General features: G+C 42.1%; 1 protein-coding gene across 1 annotated transcript in view; it reads left to right on the top strand.

Moving 5' to 3' along the window:
* The window catches only part of TMTC1 (transmembrane O-mannosyltransferase targeting cadherins 1), a 145088-nt gene that overhangs the window by 72516 nt on the left and 48805 nt on the right, over positions 1-23767 (top strand). Inside the window, exon 9 of the mRNA XM_032688578.1 lies at positions 10357-10478. Coding sequence (XP_032544469.1) covers positions 10357-10478 — 122 coding nt within the window. The remainder of the gene's footprint in view (positions 1-10356; positions 10479-23767) is intronic.

Below are 23767 nucleotides of genomic sequence, written 5' to 3' on the forward strand. Positions count from 1 at the left end.
AGATGATGTGTGTGCATCCACAACACAAGCTCACAGGAGACTCGCAGAATGTATTGCATGGACTGTAATTAGGGAATGCATGGATTGGATTTCTGCCTTTGGTGCCATTGAATTTTAAACAGGGCTAATTTGTTGTTGCTGTTTTGATTAGGGTAATAACTCTGTTGGCATGTATGCGTAGGGCTGATAAAGGACGTCTAAGGCATGAAGCTTTCTTGTTCAGTTTCATTTTGTGAGCATTGTTATACCTCTGAAGGAGAAGAAACAGTGGAAGATTTCTGTCCATAGGTGCTTTTCTTGGAGCATGTCTGTTACTAGATGGGGGTTTAATGCTAAAAACTGCAGAAATGGAGAAGGCAGCTGTTCAGTTTGTTTGGAGAGACAAGCATCCCTTCTCATCCTCCACGTGCACTTTCGCTGTTGGCCTCCACCTTACTTAATGAGGAAGTCACTTGAAATAATTGCTTTCTTAATATCTTGCATAGAATTTCCATTCTCTGGGTCACTTCTTCTGTGTTGTGTGAATCCCTCTTGCCTATTGGCTGCCTATTGCCCTGTGGGCAGCTCCCCAAGTAGGACTTGTTGCCCTGCACAGTGTTGAGGTGCACAGCCGTGCTTGTGTCTTGCTGCAGCCATCCCTATCACATGTCACAATTAATGCCCATCTTCAAGAGGTCTGTCAGGAGTAAAAAAAAAAAGGCCAGCTCCTTGTTGCATCTCCCACTGCGGGAGGAAAGGACCTTGCTGTCACCTCTGGCCAAGATTTTTCCATAGTGACTAATGTGGCAAAGTGGCAGTCCACCATTAAGCAGCTCTTTGAAACCTTTTGGGACTTGATTTTTCACCATGCAGATGCCCAGCATGCTCTGCAAATTGGCCTCTCTGGAGCTTTTTTAGCCAAGGTACCAGGAGTCACTGGTTTGTCTCAAAATCCTCAGGTTCTGTTCAGCTCTTTGCAGTGAATTTCCTCACACAGGCTTCAAGTAGTGTGCTGGGTGATGTGACAAAGGCTGGGAATGTTATTGCAAACACCTGCACCCCGGAGATATATTAATAGCTGGCAAAAGAGAATGACATTTATTTATCATTCATTTTCAAAGACAGCCTCAGCTGTGAGGAATGGATGTGGTCTGACTTCCAGCTTTGGGACTAGATGGATTACAAAGGCACCAGGAAATGGCTGAAGCACTCTCTTATTGCGTGTCAAGCATGCCAGTTGCAAGGTCAGAGAAATAATCTGGTGCTTCAAATGGCCACTGGCCTACCCAGAGACCCACAGTGCTGCCTTCCTATCCTGGAAGAAGCGGCGAGCACCTGGAGAACTGAAGGGAGGACAACAATTCTTGGCATTATCATCAGGGTGACAGTTATTTCTTTGACATGTCATAATAATTCAACGAGCATGAAAGGAAGACCCTTCAGGTGCTACTCTGCATGGCATTTTTAGGTCGCTGCTTAATTAGCAGTGTGATTAAAATGCGGCTTGTCCTGTAGTAATAGCTGTGAATGTGTATGTACAGAGTACGTGATGGATGGGATTCCACTTTCCATTGGTACCTCATACATGGAGGGCTGATAATGGGAAAACTCATGTGTGTGCCATGGGCTAGTTCAGAGCCAGCTGACCTGGAAAACTAATTTGAAACAGTAGCTTTTGTACCTGACCACTTTGGGGGAATGTATTGTGCCTCATATTGCTTGGCCCTCATGCATCTGTGCTCGTGACCAGCACTATGGAGGGACCTTATGGTGGTACACAGCACCTCCTACCTGTTCAGCAGGAACACATGATGATGTGCAGCAGTCTCGTGTCTGAGGAGGGAGTGCTGCTTACGTTTCACGTCAATTAAAAAGATATGTCTAGTGTCCTCTAGGATATACCTTTTCAAAGAACACACTTTTCTGCTCTGTGTGATGTGGCTACATATGGTACAGGAAGTTGTGATGGTTTTCAGGTTACGTTCATTAAATGCGACTGAGATACATGTTATCCTGATCTTTCATATTCTACAGTTGGTAGTTTTTTACTTCAAGTCTAATTTTAAAGGTAATGCTGCCTCTTTAAATTTCCCTGCATAGTGCTTCTTAGCCAAGACAAGGCATTTTATACCAAATTATGATGACTTTAATTCGTGCTGTAATTGGCATCATATTGCCATTTTTCTGGTAGATTATATGTATGAATATCATCTGAGTATATTCTTCAGTCACTTGAAGGCTAAATTTCTTAGCTGACAATGTTCAGTTCCATCAAGGAGAGGAATTTATTTGTATCTCTTCTTTGTGTGCATGTTTCTGTTGTTTTTGCTAGCACTCACTATGTGTATTCTGTTACGCTATTTACTTTACCCTGCACTCTTGAGACCCTTGCCTCGTTTCCCAGGTTGGCATTTCATTAATAAATCACAGCTTATGGACCTTTCTGGGGAACAATTGCCTTTTATAATATTCTACAGTAGTACCAGCATAGTTAGAAAGTATGCCTAGCAAAATTTATATGCCACAACACTTCCAGAACAATACGTACGTCAAAGGCACAGCAAGGTGAATAAGGCTATTCACTGATGGAGTCTATCTGACGAGCTGGAAACCACAGTCATTTTCATAAAAGGTCCATTTAAAATAAATCCTGCTTTCATTTTCCTGAGGGCCACTTGAATTCCTTCCACAGAGAAAGAGAAGGTCAGGGCTGATGTTCTTAATCCTTAGCAGTGAGTTTTTTCTATGCTGCTTCTGTTGTTAATATTTGCTGCAGGGAGAGAGTAATAAGCCAGAAAGACTCTGTTTAGTGAAAGCTGGGGGAAGGGGGGTAGCCCCTTGCGGGCACCCCGAGTGCCTCCCCGGCTGCATTTCTGCTCTGTCGACTGCTGCAAACGGATCAGCTGCATGCAGGTCCCTGGTGGGGCTGGAAGAAACAGGAAAGCCTTCCCAGGGTGCTTGTTGTGCCAGCTGACAGACTCAAGTGAAAGGAAAATCTTTCCTTAGTATGTTTGTGACTGCTGTTCTGGATTAAAAAAGCAAACACAAGAACTATCAAAACACCTTGCTCTTTTTCTCAGTAGATGTTTGAAATAACAAGTTTGGAGTGTGATACACTCGTGAGTAATTATAACCATAGCTGTAGTAGTTCTGATTTGGCTCACCATGAATATATTCAGCATCTCACCTAACAGGCTCTTAACACCTGCAGGAGTTTGTCACGCTAGGAAGGTCATTTTCATAGGGGCAGGTAGTTCTGCCATTTTCAGTATATTAACACTGAAATACTCTTTTTATTCTACCATTTTCTTCTTCTGATTTGAGTTAATGTTTCAAGGCCCACTCAGAGCTGAAAGGTTTGGAGTGGCACAGTAATAGGGGTGAGTAGGAGAGGGTAGGTGAAATGAGGACCAAGAAATTTATAGCTGGGGGAGGTAATGATGCTCATCGTGGCAATTTGGCCTTAGTAAAACATTAGGGTGCCAAGCTATTGTGGTATATTTGTTAGAATCCTCTTGTTCCTTGTTCCCTTCTTAAGAGCAAACTTGCCAATAACAGAGTTGCTTTTCCAAAGACCATTCTTTTATGTACTGCAAGCAGTGTGCGTTAAATTTTGCCTGTTTTGTTTTGTTTTCCCCACTTGGTGAAGCAGCCTGCAGTCATAGAATGAAAGGGAAGAGGGATAAACCACCAGAAGGTCAAAAGCATTATTTGAATTCCTGGAGCAATTTGTTGATTCTCCTATTTCCTTTTGGAATGTTTCACTTCTCTTTCAAAGATGTGTGTGCTCCTTCATCTTGCTCAAATTGGCTTGTCAAGTGGAATTAGAGGTTGCAGAGATTAAGGATTGGGAAAATGAGCTTATATCTTCAGGGAGTTTTAGAAACCTGGGTTAAAAAGACTGTAAACAGCTGAATGGATGGGTAGCTGACGTCTATAGGGGAAAAGAAAATAACAGATATCAAAATTTTACTGTAAGACACTAAAGTAAAAAGTGAAATATTGTAGAATATACTTCTGTGTCCTGCCGTTGGTTATGGGAGTGGGAAAGGACTATTTTCTGCTTTTATTCTATAATTGAAAGACTGTTTTCTAGAGCTGTTGAGTGTCCACAGCTCCCATTGATGTAAACTTTTTAGGCACTTTGAGCACTTCTGAAAAAAATGCTGTTTTACCTGTTTTACAGACCAGGGCTTGATTCCTTCTGGAATTGGAAAGATCTTGTTAGGGTGGTCTGAGATACGTGCCAAGGATTCCTCTTCATATAATCCTGTATTAGGAAGCCAATGCTACTTTCAAGGGTTTTTATTCAGATCCTGGCTGGTGTGTGTTTGCCTGTACACCAGTTCCTGAACAGGTGCTGCAGCCGGTCAACTGGAAAGTAGGCTTTATTGTTGCCAAATAATTGAAATAGTATCAGTGTGTCAGGTAATTAATAAGCAAACAGAAGTGATGGTCAAAATAGTGTTGTAAATCTCCATGGCTCTGGACTATCTGTGAAGTATAAATGTGATTAATTCTAGTCAGTAGTAACTGTGAGTGATTTCTGTCAAAACTAGATGATTGTCAAGGAAAATGGAGTTATTTTAGGAAGTCAGTGACTTGATAAGCCTGGCATTCAAGCAGCTGGTGCTACTGAAGATGCTGATTTTTTAATTTTTTTAAATGAGATGAAAGAATAAAACTGATAAATTGTAGTGATTACAGAATTTGTGGCTCTATTTGTAGGAGCAAGCTGATTAAACCAGATGTCTGAGCCAGATTTGAAGCTGGGAAGTTACCTTTGCCTTACCAAATGTTTGAGTTTTTCAGACCATCTGTTGACACCTGACTTTTGGCATCATTCACTGAGAAATAGTGGCACAGGCAGCAGAGTGAAACAGCCTCAGCTCCACAGTGCCCACCTGTTTGGTCACAGAAGATAAAGATATGCATGTTTCATCCTAATTTCTGCTGGTGACCTAAAGGAGACCGTGGAGGATGGTACAGCTGTGCCATGACCTACCTGTGCCTGCACCAGTGAGGTGGGACTTGGGAGCGCCCAGTGCTTGCTTCTGGGAGCTTTAGAACCACAGGGATTCTTTTTCCTGTGAAGAAATGAGTCCCTGGGGTTGATTCCTGATTAGCTTATGCTTTCTTTTTATTATCATGAATGCAGAGTGAATTTGACGTGCATCCTACACCATCCCTTTTATCTTTAATACTGTAGATGTGGAAAGTGCAAGAGTAGATGTTTGCAGATCCTGACCTCTTGCCAGGTGAGATGCTGCTGGTGGTTTGATGCAGGCTGGTGAGGAGTTGTGTTGCCAAGCTACTTGTGGCTTCGTGAGAGAGTGGTACAGCAGGAATACATGAATTAGGTTTGTGTGCTGTCTGCACTAAGGGCTTGCACAAATGGATGTTAGGAATAAACTGAAGAAGTGTCATCCTCTGTCTGTGGTCTACAGACCATCACATATCCTCTTCGAATCTCTGTGTCTCTTTTGATGGATAATGCACTTACCTCCTAGGCCTGCAAGCATTTGAAAATGAGGAATAGCAATCATTGCTTTTATACAGCCATGCACTCCCAACTTTCCTGGATGCCAGCTTTTCTGTGCATGCAGTTAGATGTTCCAAGCACAACATCTCACTGGCTGCAATGGCCATCCAGAGCTCACTGTCAGAGGGTGATTGATGCATTTGGTAGGAAGGAAGTCTTTACTCCATGGAGCTGTTGGTTCTAAATGGTGAAGAGGTGGCACTTGCCTCATTCTCAAAATAAACCGTTAGAGGAAGAAATTAAACCCATTTGATTGCTACCTTCCCATCAAACAGGCAAGCATGTATAAACACTTTTGGAAATACTCAGAGGTAGAGCAGAATGGAATTTGCTTAGGTTTGTTTGCCCAGCTGCTGTCTTCCCTGAGGTGCAACTTAATCCAGCCAGAAGGAATGCTATCCTCATGGCTCTGCTTTCCAATGCCTCGGCCCTTGGAGGTGCCAGGGGATGTGAACATCAGTCCTGTCATCACAGTCTAGACTTAATGGATCTGGGACTTGATGGATCTGGCACCTCAGACGATGCTTTCTCAAGGGAAAAAGTAAGGAATTTACGGTGGGCTTATGCAGGTCCACAGTTAGGACAGATATGTTGAAGTAATCTGTGCACCTCCTGCACTCATACTTTGAGGGCTCTGACTTGTAGAAGACTTGTGATTTAGCCGTAGTCAGCAAATACTTATTTATGGCTTAGGAATGTCTTCTATGTAATATGGAAGGACTTCTTTCAGTTGTGAAATCAAGGATTTCTTCCTTTTCCCCCAAGTTGCCAAGGAAGCAATTTTTGAGATTTATTGCTATATTGATGATGTTTGACCTTAGAGTGATTCTTTGATATTTTGTTTGAGATAGTGTGACACTTTACTTGGGAGAAGTGATGTTCTTTAGTTCTTTGATAAGACTATGAAAAGTAATTTAAAAGGCTCTTTTCTTGATTGGTTTTTGGTTTGGTTCGTTGGTTTGTTGTTGGGGTTTTTTTTGGTTACAGTATATTGAAGGCTTAATTGTAATGAGTTAGATGTGAATTTGAAAACTCCTCCCTCCCACCAAGCTATTTACTATAAGAAATGCTATTTTGATTTGAAGTCAACTTGTCCTTAACAGGAGGAATTGTTCTAAGGTTAATTCAAAGGTGTTCATTGATTCATTTTTTTTTCCCTCCCAGAGAGGGACCTCTCTGACAGAAAGATAAGTTTTGTATTTCCAAAAGAAAGCACTTCCTTTAAGATGAAAGGAATTGTCTCTCTGTAAAAGGAATGAAGTGATCTGTATTTTCTAGTCCTAGCTTTTTTTATTCAAAGGAAAAAGGAAGACAAACAAAATTACCTATTACTCTTTAAAAGCTTTTACTAATACTCTGGGTACCCGAAAGATGCTGATTCTGACACCTTTAGCTCAGCTGTTTCAGGTGGGCTCATATGACCAAAGTAGTTAAACCAAATATATGGTCCCAATATTTCTTTTATTTCCTTGCCTGGAAAATGTAACAGGCTACATACAGATTGAGTCTGTTTTATTTAAAAGACACGTGAAAAGCGTCTCCTCTGGCTTGAATTGAATGGGAGATCCTGCTGTCCTCTGTTCCTGCAACCCTACCAGTCCCTGAGGATCTTGTGCCATTCTGTCCTGCTTACTTAATTATTTATAAATCTGTCAGTCCCTTCAAGGAAAAAGGGAATAGAAGGGGAATCCTAAGTAAATTTGTTGGGAAAAAGGATAAAGGAGAATATGGTATCTTATGACTTGTGCTGTTAGCTTTTAACTGTCTACAGTTATTACCCATGGTACATACAATCCTTTCAACACATCATGGTGGCGTTTCTGTCCTTTCTTCTGTTTTCCCTGAGCTGCCCAGGTTGGCAGATGTTAGCCCTTGCTGGAAAGGCAGGGACAGGTAGCTCTGCTGTGCCCTGGCAAGGCTGGGATAGAAGAATGTGCAGCGCTCTGGTCAGGGCAAAGGCTGGTTTTGTCAGTATCTAATTGGTCAGTAGAAACTGTTTAGGGAAGTGAGTGATAAGATCTGGCTGTGAACAGGGGAGCTTTGTCCTCCAGTATGAATTCCAAACTGTGGGCAGCCAGTCATTTAGAAGTTGCTTGAGCCAGAGGCTGCGTCCAGACTGTGTTGCTAATGGCCACAGATGAGTTTCACAAGCCCACCAACAACACCTATTTGTCCTGCCGTGCCTGGAGGCTCTCCCCAGCCTCTCCTCCCAGACAGGACCCAGCCACAGGGCCAAGATGTCATACACGAAGTCCCTGGACAAATTTAGGAGACATTAATGTCTGGGCAGAGGAGAGAAGCCCAGACTGAGCTCTGGGATGACCACAGCAGTTTGACCTGTTGGCTCACAGGCAGGACCACGCGTAGCACAAAACCAGCTGCAGCCTGGCCTTTGAGGACCAGCTCTTCACAAAAGCCTCTGCCGCAATGGAATGCTTTAGAAAGGCCACTGCCAGTTATATTTTGTTTCAGAAATCAGTAGCACCGTGGAGGGTTCTGCTGCTTCATGAGGCTGGTTTGTGAGTGCTGGTCTGCTGTCTTTGAGCCCTGCCCAAGGGACTGAGCTGGCAGCCCTCAATGGCATTAACCCAGAGTCGTGACGTGTTGTGCAGATAAAAAGGGCATGCCAGTACCGTTTTCTCCTTCGGCTGAGCTAATTCCCACATTTTCCTCTTCCCCATTTGATGTACAAGTTTTGTCTTTCTCTAGCATTCAGTTTCCTTTGCTTATCTACAGTGTTGCAGCCTTGAGTAATACCATGTCCTTCCTAGAGATTTTTAACTGGAGGTTGTTTTCCCAGTTATTGATTTAATGAACAATAACTGGAGAAATTTTCGATAACTGGTTTATTTGAAAGCAAGTGCATATCTTGGTGGCAGAGAACATTTTATGCATTAGCAGTGCACTCCCTTTGGCCCAACATACCTTCTTGTGCCTCCGGGTCTTTGTGGCTAAACCCCTGGGGTAGAGTGGTGGCAGAAAATGGGCACCATAATTAAGTCAGACAAGGTGGGAAGGAAGTGTCAAATGGCAGGAGAAAATGGAGTATATTTCCAGAGCTGAATGGGAGGAAAGTTGGAGTTGAGCTGAGGACTGATAATTTGCATTCAGAGTTGAGAAATAATTTTTAATCCTTTTTTTTTTTCTGTTCGATTTTCTATTGTAATTACAAGCCAAAATGACCATTACTGGGCAGCTCTGCTCATCAGCTTTATGGATTGGTGTCAGCTTCAGCTCTGAGAACAATATATTTTAGGTGCTTTTGTGACTGCATGTAGGCACTAGTAACTGTGATTCCAAGACACTCAAAAAGTGGATACTAGAAGTGCCACAGATAACTGTGGTGCTGTTTAAAGCAGATATTGATAAAGAAGTCTCAGGACATCGATTCTACTCCTCTCTCTGTCTCATCTTTCCTCTTTGAGACAGAGGAAACTAGTGTACTTTTTTGTGATCCTAGGCTTCAGCTCCTCTAAAGCAACATCAGAGCCTCCTGACTTGGACCTGTGCATTTGGTACGCATAGAAAATGTTCACTGTCTTTCCCATAGAATAGAATGAATATATTTTAATAGTAAGGGTTCTGAATTTCAGCCACTGTCTAGACCAGTGGTAACTGGTGTTGCAGTCTGTAGCTTTGCAAAAGCAAATAGGTTGTACTGCTTGGCCCGGCATCATTGATTGGTCTCCCTTTCTCTGCTCAAAAATCTTGTTCAGCGATCCTAAATTTAGCTCCCTCCAGCAGAGAAGTCAATTTGCTCTCCAAAGTTGAGAAATTGCCCACAACGATTAGAAAGTACCGCAACCATTAAGTGATTCTGGTTGCATCTGTTTCTAAGCGTGACAAAGCTGCTTCATCGGGCGGCTGATGAGGAGCGGTATCGCGGGGCATGAAAGCACAGATGTCTGCCTGAGCAGGCCTAAAGCTGCACTTCTTTTAGCCTGATGTCATTCTTTGAGAACATCAGAAGAAAGCAAGAGCTGATTCGCCCTCTTGGTGTGGAGCTAAATCTGAAACTCAACTCGCCCAAGGAGGCTTGGGTCTCTCCATGGCAGGATCGGTGGCCGCTGCTGATCGCAGCATCCCGAGACACTTGTGTCGGCCACACAGATCACAGTTGTTTTGAATTGCATGTAGTAATTTGATTTCTGTTCAAAGAGTGAACTAACATTGAAGTGAGCACAAGTGAAGGCCATTAACTGAGCTCAAGTGAAAAACATTAATTTTAGCATACAGCGTGTCTCAGATTTCTGACTCTGTGTGAGTATGGAGACCTTGTGTGCAAAAGTATCATTTCAAGTTTAGATATTTCCTTGAAAGGGATAAAATGACTGCATTAATGTGTCATTTGGGGCTAGTTTTCTTTACACAAAATGTGGCTGACTGAACGGTTTTTTCTCTGTTATAAACATTTAGGATTGAACACAGCACTCTGTGTGTATGTGATATGCATTTGTGTATTTACATACAGTCACACTGCTATAGACGTGCTAATGTATATATTTACACTGTTCTGTATTTATATATTACCATTGTGGGTTATATCCTCAGTACTAGCTATGCCATGCATATGGGAGAGCTGACCTTGGAAAAGATACCAAGGGTAATAATAGGCACTGTGGGTAGTGTTTGTGCACTTTCTGGGCGTATTAAATGCACAAACAGTGCATAAATATCAAAGAACACTGTCTTGGAATAATTTCTTTTAAATGCAAAACATATCAAATGTTAATCTGAGTTGCTTTTTTTATGACTCCCAAAAGGAAAGGGGAAAGTTAGTGGTGAATTAAATGGATTTTTTTAGTTGATTCTTGTTTCATTTTGTATTATTGCAGAAACTGGAACACAAAGAAGTTTTGGTTGGCTTGTTGTTCCTGGTTTTCCCATTCATCCCAGCCAGCAACCTCTTCTTCAGGGTGGGATTTGTTGTGGCAGAGCGAGTCCTTTACATGCCAAGGTAACTACTGCAATTGAATTTGTTTCTGATGAGACCACTATCTCATTTTCTAAAATCAGGCATGATTGCTTCTTCACTTTTAAATACTTCCAACATCACACTGCTAGTTAGTGTATTCTCTGCCTTTTAGTTTTGGTGTGATAGCATGAGAGATTTTACAGTCAGCTGAGAGCAGATTGCTTGGCAGGAGCAAAGCTACCCCAAATCCCTTCTTTTTTTTTTTTTTTTTTTTTTAAACATAGATTTTTTGGTATACTTGTCACAGCTCAATACAGAGATGAGGTAGTGTTTCGTGAGCATTGTCCCTCAAGATTCTCTTTCTTGGTAGCATTATCAAATTAAATTGTTCGATGTCTTTACTTCAGGACAGTAGCTGAAAAGTTAACCTGTGATATTGTTATTGTGGTATTGTTCAGCTTTCCCACTACATTAGGTGGTCAGGAGCCTATTGCTGTCTTAAAAGGCTGCTGGCTTCAGTTGTAGAATAGGAGCATGAGCAATAGCCTGTAAGCTATTGACTGCATATCCAAGAGTGGAGGATTTGCAGCTGTTGAACAGGGTGAGGAAAGTCCAGCCACATTTCCATTCCTTGGCCAGTGCCCTGAAATTTCCCACAGCTTTCAGCATCTAACAATTCAGCAGTCTGGGTGCTTCCAGTTGCATTTACTCAAGGACAGCTTTGGGGTGTTACTTCTGACATCTCCACGGTATCCAGACCAGAGGCTGCAGTGGCAGTCAGAGGCCATGCATCCAAGATGCACCAGACCATTGCCCATTTCACAGAAACACAGGCTGGTTGAGGTTGGAAAGGACCTCGGGATCTGATACAAATCCCGTGTGCAAGCAGATCCGGTTGCCTGGGACCATGTACAAACAGCTCTGAGTATGTCCAAAAAGGGAGACTCCACAGCCTCTCTGAGCAACATCTGCCACTGCAGTTTGTTCCATCTATGATCATAAATGGATGCTGCATCTTGGATGCTGCAAGTCGGAAAGCCAACTTCTACCCTTGGATGCAGAGGGCCAACATCAGTTATATCTAATGGGATACTGCCACTGTGGAGCTGTTGACTAGCACAAGTACCCCATTTCACTCTGGGTTACTTTGTGACAGCTGAAACAAAAGTTTTATTCCACAAAATGTTTAAATTGTATTCCTCAGAAATTGTGGATCCAAACATCCTAAGAAAAATGCTTATAGATGGTCTTTTGCAAAACTGTATATATTCTGATTGTCATTTGTGTAAGCACTACCACAAAAGGGCTGCTCACTTGTGTAAAACTCAGGCTGTGTAGGAGCTATTACATTTATTACAAGCTTCTTATGCAGTAGGGCTGTATTCCTGTGCCTCTATATACTGACATGCTTTTTGGGTCAAATCCTTCTGACTTTGTTCACATCACTAGCCCTTCCTTTGTTTGCTGGGAGTGTACCTGAAAGTATAGTGAGTGAAAGTTGTCCCTCTGAGTTATTTTGCAAATGATACCCTCAACTAATGGATCTTGCATCATTTCAAATTAACTTGGAAATCAGATTGCTTTAAATTCATGTAACAGAAAATGAGGAAACACATGAAAGCACAAGGCTATTAAGGAAACAGTCAGCTGAGCACAGAGCTGTGTTGAGTGGTTGCTTTTCTGAATCTCAAAAGAACAACTGCGGGGAAATACTTCAGCTGTCAGCAGTTCCTTGTCCTCCTCCAGATGAGACTGCTGATATAATGAGAGGAGGGGCAATGAAGAAGAAAAAAGGGTATGTTTGCACAGAGAAAATTAATCAGCGTTAACATGTGTGCATATAGTTTGTATAATGCTTTTCATTTCCCTGAGGGCTTTGCAAATATATGACCTACAAAGTAGGTAATTGATAGTTGCTACTTTTTTTTTCTTTTTTCCAGTTAGGAAAACTGAGGCAGGAGGATTAAATGATTACTCTGGAGTAAATCTGCCAGGGGCCCTGAATCTCATACTTTGCTCAGATCACTCCTGTCCTGCTTTGCAATATTTGGTTTTTGCTCTTAGCCCAGGCTGGCAGATACCTGGCATGAAAAGGGAAGGCAAATCCTGGCAGTGGATGGGAGAGGTGGGCAGTTTCCAGCCAAAGGATCTGGAGAGAGCTGAGCATCTCTTTCAGCCTCCAAGTGCAAAATGGCATGAGTGATGAGGGAGACTTCTGCAAACATTCATGACTATGGCAGCACAAAAATAACGTGATTTTGTTTTGTTTTGTTTTTCCCCTTGGGAACATGGCACTTTAGTAACACTGGCTTTGGGAAGCATTTGTGTTCTTTATTTAGAACAGCCTTTAGCAATTTTATCATATTACATCTTGAAAAGGGGTTTTCCTATCCTTCACCATTCGTTCTCTAAAACTCAGCAAATCAGAGGTTGTCATTCAGCTTTATTTACACAAAAGTCCTCAGTCAGATGGAGAGGACTCCGTGATTTATGTTTTTGGGCTTATGCTGGAAGGTGCTTTTCTATCTCTGTCAAGTAATAGCCCTTTATTAATATTTATGGATGTGACACAGGTATTATGGATGTGACAGTTGTCTATGTGTGTCACAGCCTTAAGTCCTAGTTCAGTGTTGCTCAGTCGTTACCTGGGGAAAATGTCAGTCATTTTCTTTTCAGTAAAAATTAAGTAAGGACCCAAGAATTTATGTAAAAGATGTTGTAAATAGAAAGAAGCAAGAAATAAGCCTTTTACTTGATGTGTAATTATATGGCTGGGTCTTGTCTTCTGGGGATTGATGGGTATTTGGAACAATTCCTCTTCTATATGCTGCCCTGCCTCGGGGAAGAGGCATATAAGCTATGCTAAAATGGTTCAATGTTTTCTTTAATTGGGTTTAGCTAAACATAAATATTTGGAGAAAATATTTCTTGTATTTATTTTTCATTTGAGGGTTACAAGCACTTACTTGTTTAAATCAGGAATTTTTAATAATAGTATTGCTTTAGCCTGAAAAATTTAATTGAAAAACAACTTGTTGTCTTTTAACTTCAAAATTTTTTTGTTGTTGCCTTATTGCCCATAAGAGGGGAAGGGTTGTTTTCAGGAGGGCAAGAGGTATGAAATACTTGCCTTGGGAGTAGTGGACAGGATACAACTCTCTACAATTTTTCAAAGAAGCATCACAATAAATAGCTGGATCAGTGAAAGTCTCAAAGCAGAGGTTTTCCCCTCTTCAAAGTGTCCGTGTTAACTCTGCTCAGAACACCACAGACAGCCTAATTGTTTGAAAATCCAGAATAACTGTGCATCCAGTTATTTTGAGTTGTGAGCAATTTGTCTGTAATTACACAGGAGCACCAGCTCTTCCTCTGTGTAGCTCTTCACCATGCAGAAACAAGGAGAGGCAATGCAAACTCTTGGGCTGTCTAGGAGCTGCCTCCCTCCTGATGGACCAACAGAGCTGGGCTTGCTCTCACCCCGTGGGATCACACCTTGCCTACCACAGCAATTTCTGTGTTTTCTTCATCTTCCACTGCTAGCCTGATAGCAGTGGCTCCTGGCTGAGCTGCTGTATCATAACTGGACAACTTAAACTGTTTTCCCAACCTCATATGAACCAACAAATCAACCAAAACATTGCTACATGGGTTATTTCCAATTTGCTGACAGCAGTAGGCAATCCAGTGGTACCTGCGCCATTGTTATGGCAGCTCATTTGTGGTGGGTAATGCAGTGAGTGGGTTGCAGAGTGCACAGTTACTCTTTCCTAGCACAGGCAATTATGGGTTGCTGTCATTTTTTTTTACCAGCTCCTCTCTATGTCAAGAGTTGATGTTGCAACCCTAATTGTCGATACCAGAAGATGAGATCACTGCTATATACAGGATGGCATTTGCTTCACCATCCATCTCAAAATCTGCAAGAAAGCCAGTATCCATAAAAAAAGCACACTTGTATTTTTCAGGAACTTAACACATCATGTTGAAGCTTTCCCCATGCCATAGCAAAGTAGAGACCACATGAATTTTTGCCTTTGCATGGAGCATGTTTTCAATTCTTTGTGCTAATGCATATTTACCAATTAGTGTAATTCTATACGTTATTAACTTTTGTGACTGGAGATTAGAAAAAGAATCTGGTAGGTAGTGGAATTGTCTGTAACTTTTATGAACCCTGTAATTCCTGAGCAGAAGTCCCCATTGCTTACAAGGCAGCCAGTTGAGGATGGGATTTACTGCTGCTTCTTTTTGTTGGGAGCATGTTATGTTCTCTACATTATCGTCCTTTTCTTAAAGACCAGCTGTGCAATGGAGTGGTGATGTATTTTGAGTTTCCTTTGCTGCTCTTTTTGAGTGGCTTTCTCTTTACCAATCTTTACTGTTATTTGAAGCTACAAGTTCACCAGGAGCTGAATTTCTGCTTGCCTTTCAGAATTCCTTCAATATTAGATCAGATCCTGTAAGGGATCATCTGATTTACAGAAGAAGCTTCTCTTTTCAATTGGAGTCAAACACTGACCCCAGCAAAGTCAGCAGTGAAAGTCCCATTGGCTCCATGGAGCCTGTTTATCTTCTCCCTGATCTCAATTCAGCAACATAATTAAGCTTTTTACCAGTTTTCAAGTTAAGTCCACGATTCATTTGGGATTTGTATATGGAATGTAAGCTACACCTGTTCCATTTACTTAAAACAAACATGATTTCATCTATGTACTCTGTTGCTGCTGTTCTTGCAAGGGCCGTGGAGCAGCTGAAGTTCAAAAGCAGCGGATTGGATTATATTCCCTGTAATTCAGCTATGGACCTGAGGGCACTGGGAGTGAAAGGGCAGGAATTATGTGATGGCAATCAGACCTCAGGCCCAGCTGAGTCCCTCTTTACTGTGAGGGGGTGCCTGTCCCTGCCCCAGGGTATCAATTTGAGCAGCAGTCTGGAAAATGGCTCGTGGTTGGAGGTGAGGTGGTCAGGACTTCAACTGAGAGAAGTGATTCTGGTTCTGCTTCCCCATCTATGAAATAGAGATGATAACTCCACTCTGCCCTTCAGAAGGGGGCAGAGAGAGTTCTCATTAATTAATGAGAAATAACTCCTTATAGGAAGGCTTAAATGCTGTGAGCAGCTACCTTGCAGATGCGTATCCAAACTTTGCTTCTAGTTTTGGAAGGCTTGCCCGATCCCTACTGAACACTTCAAGGAGAAATCAAAGCAGCCATTCCCTGTTAATGCAGGCAAGAAATGCTGAGATGCTAGTGCCATATATTTTGGCAAAAGGCAGTAAAGTTGTAGGAATAAAAACTTGAACTTATTCTGCAAAGCAGAAAAAGATTAGCTCATGGCACATTTGGTCTAGACTGTGATATTGCGTTATTTTAACTAAATTTAAAACATGCTTTTGAGAAATGTGTTGCCTTTTGGACAGGTACAATCGATTCAGGGGAAGGCTAAATTTGTGTGGAGTTATGGACATTAGTGGCTATACTGGAAAGACTTCTGATTTTGTTGTGATAGATTAAGTTAAAGGAAAACCTTCAAATTCATTTATTCTGCTATTGAAAATTATACAGATAGCTAAAGATATTGATTTTAAAAATAATAAATTAAGTTAATGTCATCTTGTAGAAGTATTCTACTTGGTCATGTTGATTAAAAGAAGAGTTCTTATTTACAAGGGCCTTAAGAAGATACCTTGTGAAATTAAATAGAAAATACTCTTACATGGAGTTTTTGGAGATTTGCAATGGAATTGAATGAAAAATTATGTCCCTACTACAGAATTGCAGAAGTTATTACAGAATTTAAATTAAAACTCTAGCATGCAGACCCTTTTCCACTAAAGCATATAAGATTTAGGGAAATTTCTGTGGAATTCTCATGGCATTGTGTAGGATTTTTCATTGATAAAATGTTTTCTTTCCATAATTCATATAGTAATGAAAAACCTCAAAGGTTTCTGTATTACCTGTAAATATTTCAGATAGAAATCTGTTGGAAGTGAAATCTTGGACTCAAAGACTCTGATGAAGGGGGCTTGTTTATCACATGACTTTTTGGAAGGAAAGGAAGGGAAATGTGTCCAAATGTTGGAACAGCCTTTCAAGGGTTAGCAGAATCATTAATTTCTAGTGCATATTTTCTCTCTAATAAGGAAGAGTTCCTGCATTTCCTCTAATTACATCACGTTCTGCCTAGAGGACCACATTGCTTGTGGAGGTAAATCATTTTGATGACTTAACTGATCATGTCTAAGTGTCTTTAATACAGGCCTGCACAGCTTTTAATTTAGAGCCAATGACAGAATCTTAACACTAACTCATAAGGTACCCTTCCAAATTAGCTGTATTCTGACAGTGCTTGTGGTTCTCTGTGTCTTTGTATTACAATCTGCAGCCTATTCCAGGAAAAGCCTGTTTAATTGCAGTGAAAATATGACATTCTATTCAGCAGACTCAGTAGTAAGTTAAGTACGCTGCCAGTTCCTTGGTGTCACACTGATATTTCTGAGCTGTAAAGCTGGTTTTTTTCCAATGGGATTTTTTTTTGTATGTTAAGTATTATGCTTTGATGGTGTTCCTTAAGTTTTTTAAAACCTCTAGTAACCAAGAAAAACTTTATCAATTCCAGGTCATCATTATCAAGAGATAGGCAGTTTAAACAACGCTTTTCCCGTTGTCCCCAAAACTCAGTACCAGTGAATGCTGCTAATTGTCTGCATGTGACAGAGACACATCCTGCATCCTCTTTGCCTTTGGACATTTAGTCCAAAACCTGACTGTTAAAACAAGTTTTTCACTGGTAGTACTGTCTGATTGAGAAAGTTTTGGTACAACATTTTCCCATGAAAAATATGACATTTCGGTTAACGCAAAACTTTTTACCAAGGTTTGCTTACTATAATGAAACTTTAGATAAAAAGGTTGGAAACCAAAAGACTTCTCCAAGCCAAGATGGAGTTTCATCTCAAAAGGAGATGAACAACAGAAATGGACAATTGGGTAGAGTGGCCCAGAATTGCCTCTTTGGGGACACACATGCTCATCTGAGAGTTGGGACATCAGGGTTCATCTGCCACACACCAGCATTTCTTCAGGACTGTTGGTGCTGATCTGCACCGTGCTGGACCAATCCACGGTGGCATTTTAATGTAGACCAGTTCTAGGCCCATGATTGCACTCTTGTCCAGTTAGCCAGCTTGTAACTTAAACTAGCCTTGTACCAGCTTTGAGGGAAAGTCTTGATCCAGCAGTAAGCTTGGCAGTGCAAAGTAAACTTTTTAAAAATTCTGGAAAACATTTGCAGCTGTGGAGTGTGGTTGTTTCAGATCAGCACATGGGCTTTCATGGCTGGGGAATTTTGTGGACCCCAAGCTCAAAACTCTGCATATGCACCCACTGCACCCCCAGCTCTGGGCCTCACCTGGCACAGTGTTTTGAACCCAGGTGATCCAATTTGCAGGGAGTGCACCAGCTTCTGAGGTTTTGGCTTTTGTGTGTGACTCAGGAAATGTTTTTTTTTGTTGAAAGGTTGGACTTTATGACCTTGGAGGTCTTTTCCAACTTTAATGATTCTATGATTTTATGACTCAAGTGCAAGCTAGCATGCACATACAAATACACTTTTTCTAGATGGAAACATTTTTTTTTTAAAGTGCGGATTTTATCCTGGCCCAAACAGCTCCAGCTTTGAAAAACTTGACATTGTTCATAAAACAGCATCTTTGCTACTCTACCAGCACAGCTCATCGCTGGAGCTGCATGCCTGAGAGTGCTTTTTGGGGTAGAAAGAGCCACCCTGGCCATGCTTATTTTTGCCAGTGCTCCTTTCCACATCTGACTGCTCTGGTGAGGCAGGAGCAACCCACAGGGCATGCCAAGCCTGCTTTTTGCAATTAATTACTCTCCATTAGAGAAGTGTGAGCAGAGCCGATGAGTTTAACAGGGATGATCTGCCTTTTCCCCTGCAGCAACAGCTCTGCCTGCAAGCTGCATTTCAGCTGACTTTGGCTCTTCCTCTCAGTGTGTTTCCTCTGCTCAGGCTGCAGAGCTGGAATGGCTGGGACTAGGAGCACATAAAGCGTGTTGTGCCAGGTAATATATGTGTGGGACTGGGGCTAGGAAGCTTGTGGGGAACTATAAAACTGAGAGAATAAAATGTTTGTGTTCAGCATTTGGACCTGGCAGCAGACAGGCTGTGCTCCCCATTCTCTGAAGGGCAGCAGCAGGGTATGTATTTAGTCATGAACACAAGGCTTAAACTTGCTTCAGAGCAGCTTCAAAGTGAGGGTTGGTTTTTACGGAGGGAAAGGGAGTCATCTTAAATAAGTGCTGGAAATCAAGAAGGAGTTTTGCAGCCCAGAAAGAGCCTCTGGGGTGAAATGTCAAAGCCAAGTGCATTTTCTGGTCTCAGTATAATTTTGAGATAATCCCTTTTGTTGCATTAGCAGCCCCTGAACAGGGCACTGTTTCTTCCATACTTTGACAGGCTGCTTAGAGGCAACTCTTTTCCAAACTGATAGGTATGCATCTATGCACCTGGATTCTTCTCTGGGCTGAGCTCTGAAATCTGCAGTAACTTTGATGAGATCAGTTGATTTACTCTTGAGTTTACATGTGTGTAGTTGAGATTAAATCAGTTTTAAATAACCCACAAACAACTCCTTCACAAGTTTTGATATCCACAAAATTACCATTAAGAAGTGTAAGGAAGGCATCTTTTCTGCGTAGTTTCTCCCACCTGTTTCGACTCCTGAGGTTACAGCTCTACCTGGCTGAGTTAGAAAAGGCTGGAGCTGCACTGCTGGTTTACAGGCCTGTTCCCTCAGAACTGTAGCTCTCAGCCTGCTCTGCCCATGCAGTCCTCCATGGAGTGGAAACCTGGAAAGCTGTGCAAAGTCACAACTTGGAAAATACAATAGAATGCCTGACTAGAACATGGTTCTTCAGGAGCTTTCTGCAGCAGTAGGTCTCCAAGCAATTTCTGGAGGAGGTAAAGATGGTTTCTGATGCAGGCAGATTGCTGTAGCAGAACATCCTGATAATCTTGGGCTACAGCACTAGCAACACATGCCTTTAATTAGATGCCATCACCAAGAGCCAAATGCAGTGAGAACTGTTCCTGACTTTTACTAAAACGTGAGAGAAACGTGATCCACAGAGTGAGAGCAGAACTGTGTGTAAGCATTGTCAGTAACAGCCTTGCCTTGGGAAAGGCGCCATAATGGCCAAAGGAAAGGTTGAATTTGTAATCTAATTACCCAAGTGTTTGCAAATATTAAGTATCTGCTGTTTTGGCTCTAGTTTTAATTGGGTGATACATGTAGAGCCCCATGGAAAATGGGGTCTGTGTGCCACCTCGTTTCCATCTGCTTGTGCCTCCTATCACTTTGCTTCTTTGCAGGTGGAACAATATTAACCCAAAGAAATTACAGACAAAAAATCTGTCATTGCACAGCTCCCTGTGTGCAATCTGCCAAAAAACACATGGCAGTGGCACAGAGGGTTTCCCTGCTGCATGCATCCCTGCCCTCACTGCAATTCAGGGCATGCCTAAGGTACCACTTTAGTACCTCAGGAGCCTGAAACGTGAGGAAGCATGAAACCATTGGCCTGCTGGCCCATTTGCACGGCTTTCCTGCTGCATCACTGAATTTCTGAAGTCAGAGGTTCTCCCTTAATAAGTGTGCTCATTGTGAGCTCACAGAAAAAATATTATTATGTTCACCTGCTGGGCTGTTCCTCAGGTCCTGCGTTGCAGGACCCTCAGACCAAGCTTGCATGGACTTTTCACAGTGGGGAACAGTTGCTGTAGCAGGTTGTTGCTTATCCTATGGAAGAAAAAAAAGGGCAAAAAAAAAAAGCTTAGCAGTTTTACAGTAATCCAGTGGAAAATGGACTTAAAAGAAGAAAAGTGGGTGGGGGATTTTGCTTGTTTCCCATTGTTTTGGTTTTGCTACAAAGTATTTCAGAAAAGTGCTTGCATGACAATGCCAAGACAAAAGCCCTTCAGGAGAAATGGTTCCTTCTCTAGGAAATGCTACAGTTAACTAAAAAGCAAACAAACCCCAAACCCACAACCTTGCAGCCTCAATACATATGCAGATAGCTACAAAGATGTCTGGAATGTAGTACTTAAGGACAGGTTTTTCAAGTGGCAAACAGGTCTTTGATGGAAGGTCCTTTTGAGACATTTTCATTTTTTTCCTGTAAATGTGTGCAAGTAAAAACTGGTTTCCTGGTGAGCCAGTGGTAAGGTTTGATATGGAGTTGACTCCCTGTCACTGAGAAAAAAAAAAGATGACGTATTTGAAATGTTCTTTGTGTTTGTGGGTGATGGCAGGGTCATGGCAGAATTAACTACACAGGAAACGTTACCTGGCAAGTTTCCTTCTTGAATTAACTGCAGCCTCACCTGTGTGACCCTTTCCACCAGGGTACCACGGCTTGGGCTGCTACTGAGTTGCTGCAACTCAGAGCAGCTTCCAGGGGTTACCTGAAGCCTGATGAGGTGGGGATCAAGGGAAGTGGGATGAACTTGCATATGGGGGGATGAAACATGATGGTGGAGGGGGCTCTCCAGTGATTGTCAGGGAATGTTGCTGCAGCAGCAGCTCCATCTTTGCAAGCTTGGTGCTTCACTGGTTCAAAACTACATGGTCTCTGTACTAAACCTAATTTCTGTACTGGGACTGCTGAGTCTAGTGTGAAACACGTGTGTTGTAAGGTATGAGGGATTATGTGGTTTTGGAACTAGGAAAACAATAGTAATATAATTATGGGGTATTTTTTGACAGAGGCTATAATACATTGGTGTAGACATTTGTTTTGTTTAGAGCAGACCACGAGATCTGGAGGAGGACTCTGGATTTGCCCTGATTTCATCATAGCTATTTGACCTTAAGGTAGAAATGTAAAAAGAGATGCAAAAATTACTAAGGATTATGGCTTTGGGGATGTTGCAGGGAATTGTTTTGCAGACTATTTGTGGCATGGAATCACAAATGCACATTCTTTCCTGGCAGCAAAGGACATGTGAGTGTGAGTGCTTTCTGTGCTTCTGGAAGTCCTTGGCCTGCAAAAGACCTGTAGTCAGGAATGTAACATCTGCCCTCGGCCAGGGGATGGGCTTGAACTGACCATGTCATTAAAAAGGCCATGCAAAAAGATGGGGCTCCACCTGACATCTGCACTGAAAGGTCCTAACATGGGTGTGTCCTCCCCACCCTTTCCTTGATGATCTGTGGCAGGAAATGGTCTGAAGTTTTAAGCCAAACTCACCAGGTTCTGAAAATAAAAATATTCATCTAGTTCATGCTATCTGATCCTTCCCCTTCTTTTCCTTTCTTTTGGGTTCTTGTGCACTTTACAGTGCAGGGACATTGACTGTAGGATAGTTAGACTCTAATTGTGGCAGAATTCAGTCCTAACGTTATCAAAGTTATCTCTCTCTTATGGAATTGTAAATCATGCTTCAACCTTGCCCTTTAACCTTACAAGTGGCAGCTTTGTGGTTTGAAATGCTGGTGCTTCATGAGCTACACATTCCCACTCAGCAGCCATTTGGGAACCCATTCTCCTCTGTGTTTGGACTTACTGCTGAACCCTATAGTCTTGTTGCCTTACTGAGTGTGCAGCCTGCTTTTGGGTTACTTACCTGTTTATCTGTTGGAGAGTCCTGTGCTCTGTTGAGCACAATATCTTGGTTTCCATGGCATACTCCCCGTGTTATAGGTAAGAGTCCTGGACTGCAGCTTCACTGCCGTGTTTGCCAGTCCCCTTTCAGCAGAGCAAATCACTTTATTGCTATGTTTCAGGTTCCTGCTCCCTAAGAGGAAGATTACAGCAGACCTCCCTTACAAAGTGCTTTAGGAGGCCCTGATGGGAAGTGGTATGTGGAGCTGGGCACTGCTACAAACCTGCACTGTGCCACTGCCAGGACAGCTGGGTTGGGAGCTGCCATCTGAGCTGAACTCTTAATTCTCCTCACCATCTCTCTGTAACTGTTGTGACAATGCACTGCAGATGTTGGAGAACAACCCCTGGAAGCAGCACCTTTCCCAGTGGCTGTGTAAGGTGTAATGTGATGCTGGCTGTGCCTCAGACAAGCAGACTGAGTACTGCTGCTAAGGCAGAAATTCCCAACAGCTGGGACAGGATTTGACATAAATACCAAGACATTGACGTTTGCATTTTTTGTTTTCTGGGTGTGTTCACAATTCTGTACAAAGGGCCTGTTCTTGAATATGTGAAGGTGTAGGGAAATTACTTTGAAAACAGCTGTGTGCTAAAGCAATTAAATAATATTTATGTCAGATAATTAATTCCAAGGGAAGGATAAAATTGCAGAAAGGCAAAATAACAGAGTGAAAACCCGTCTGCAGGCTTTTTGAGGCATTTTTTTGTTGGAAAGGGAGGGATTATTACAGAGATCAGCTTTTCAGAGGTTTTAAAGTAGGGTCCAATAGGTATGAAGGCTGGAATGTTTGGCACCGGCATCTCTGTTTGTAGCTCTAAATGCTTGCAGTTAATGTAGGTGCAATAAACATATGTGTGCAAAAGAGTTAACGGAAAAAAACAATGCAAGTGACACAGAAATGTGTTGCAGTGAAGTGAAAGCATACTTAAGTGAAGAAAATATATAGATAATCACTTCTGAAAAATGGGACAACTCAAAAACAACAATGAAGGAGTTTTGAATGATCACCAGATCTAATGTTGTCTCTGGATTTGCCCCCTATGTATATACTTCTCTGTGTTCTATAAGGCACCTGTACTGTGCCAGCGACAACGCTGGTGTATCACAGTACGTACTACAGAGGCACTTTTTTCCTCAGCGAAAGGAAGAATTCTTGTCCCTCTCCATCTTTAGGAAGACTAAGCAATAGCAGTGTGCCAGGCTCTCCTAGAGGACAGAAAAACTATGCTAAGAAGCAGGCACACAGCTCCTCAAATATGGAACGTTTTTCCGATTTCCACATTGACTTTAGCCATAACGTGTGCTTCCTTGCAAGGTCACCTCTGATGGGGGAATTGTGTTCTTAGTTTCTCTTACCTCGTAGCAGTCTCACAGGGAAATTGCTCAGATGTTTAGGTACAGACCAGGAAAGACTGTGGATCTCTGACTGGAGTGTGGGTGGGTGTAATTATCTCTCTGCCTCCTGCCTACCTTCATTCAAGTGTAGGATTCAGCTGGGGTTCAAGGTGTGCTGGTTTGGGGAGGGGTGCTCTTTTGTCCCTATATATTGATTGTCCCCAAGTGTTATTCCAGAGCCTTCTGCTCCCTTTTTTTCATCAGGGGGAGCTCCCTGGACTAAGATAGGTTTTAACTCTAACACTAAA

This window comes from Chiroxiphia lanceolata, chromosome 5 (genome assembly GCF_009829145.1).
Source record: "Chiroxiphia lanceolata isolate bChiLan1 chromosome 5, bChiLan1.pri, whole genome shotgun sequence".
Taxonomy (NCBI): Eukaryota; Metazoa; Chordata; class Aves; order Passeriformes; family Pipridae; genus Chiroxiphia; species Chiroxiphia lanceolata.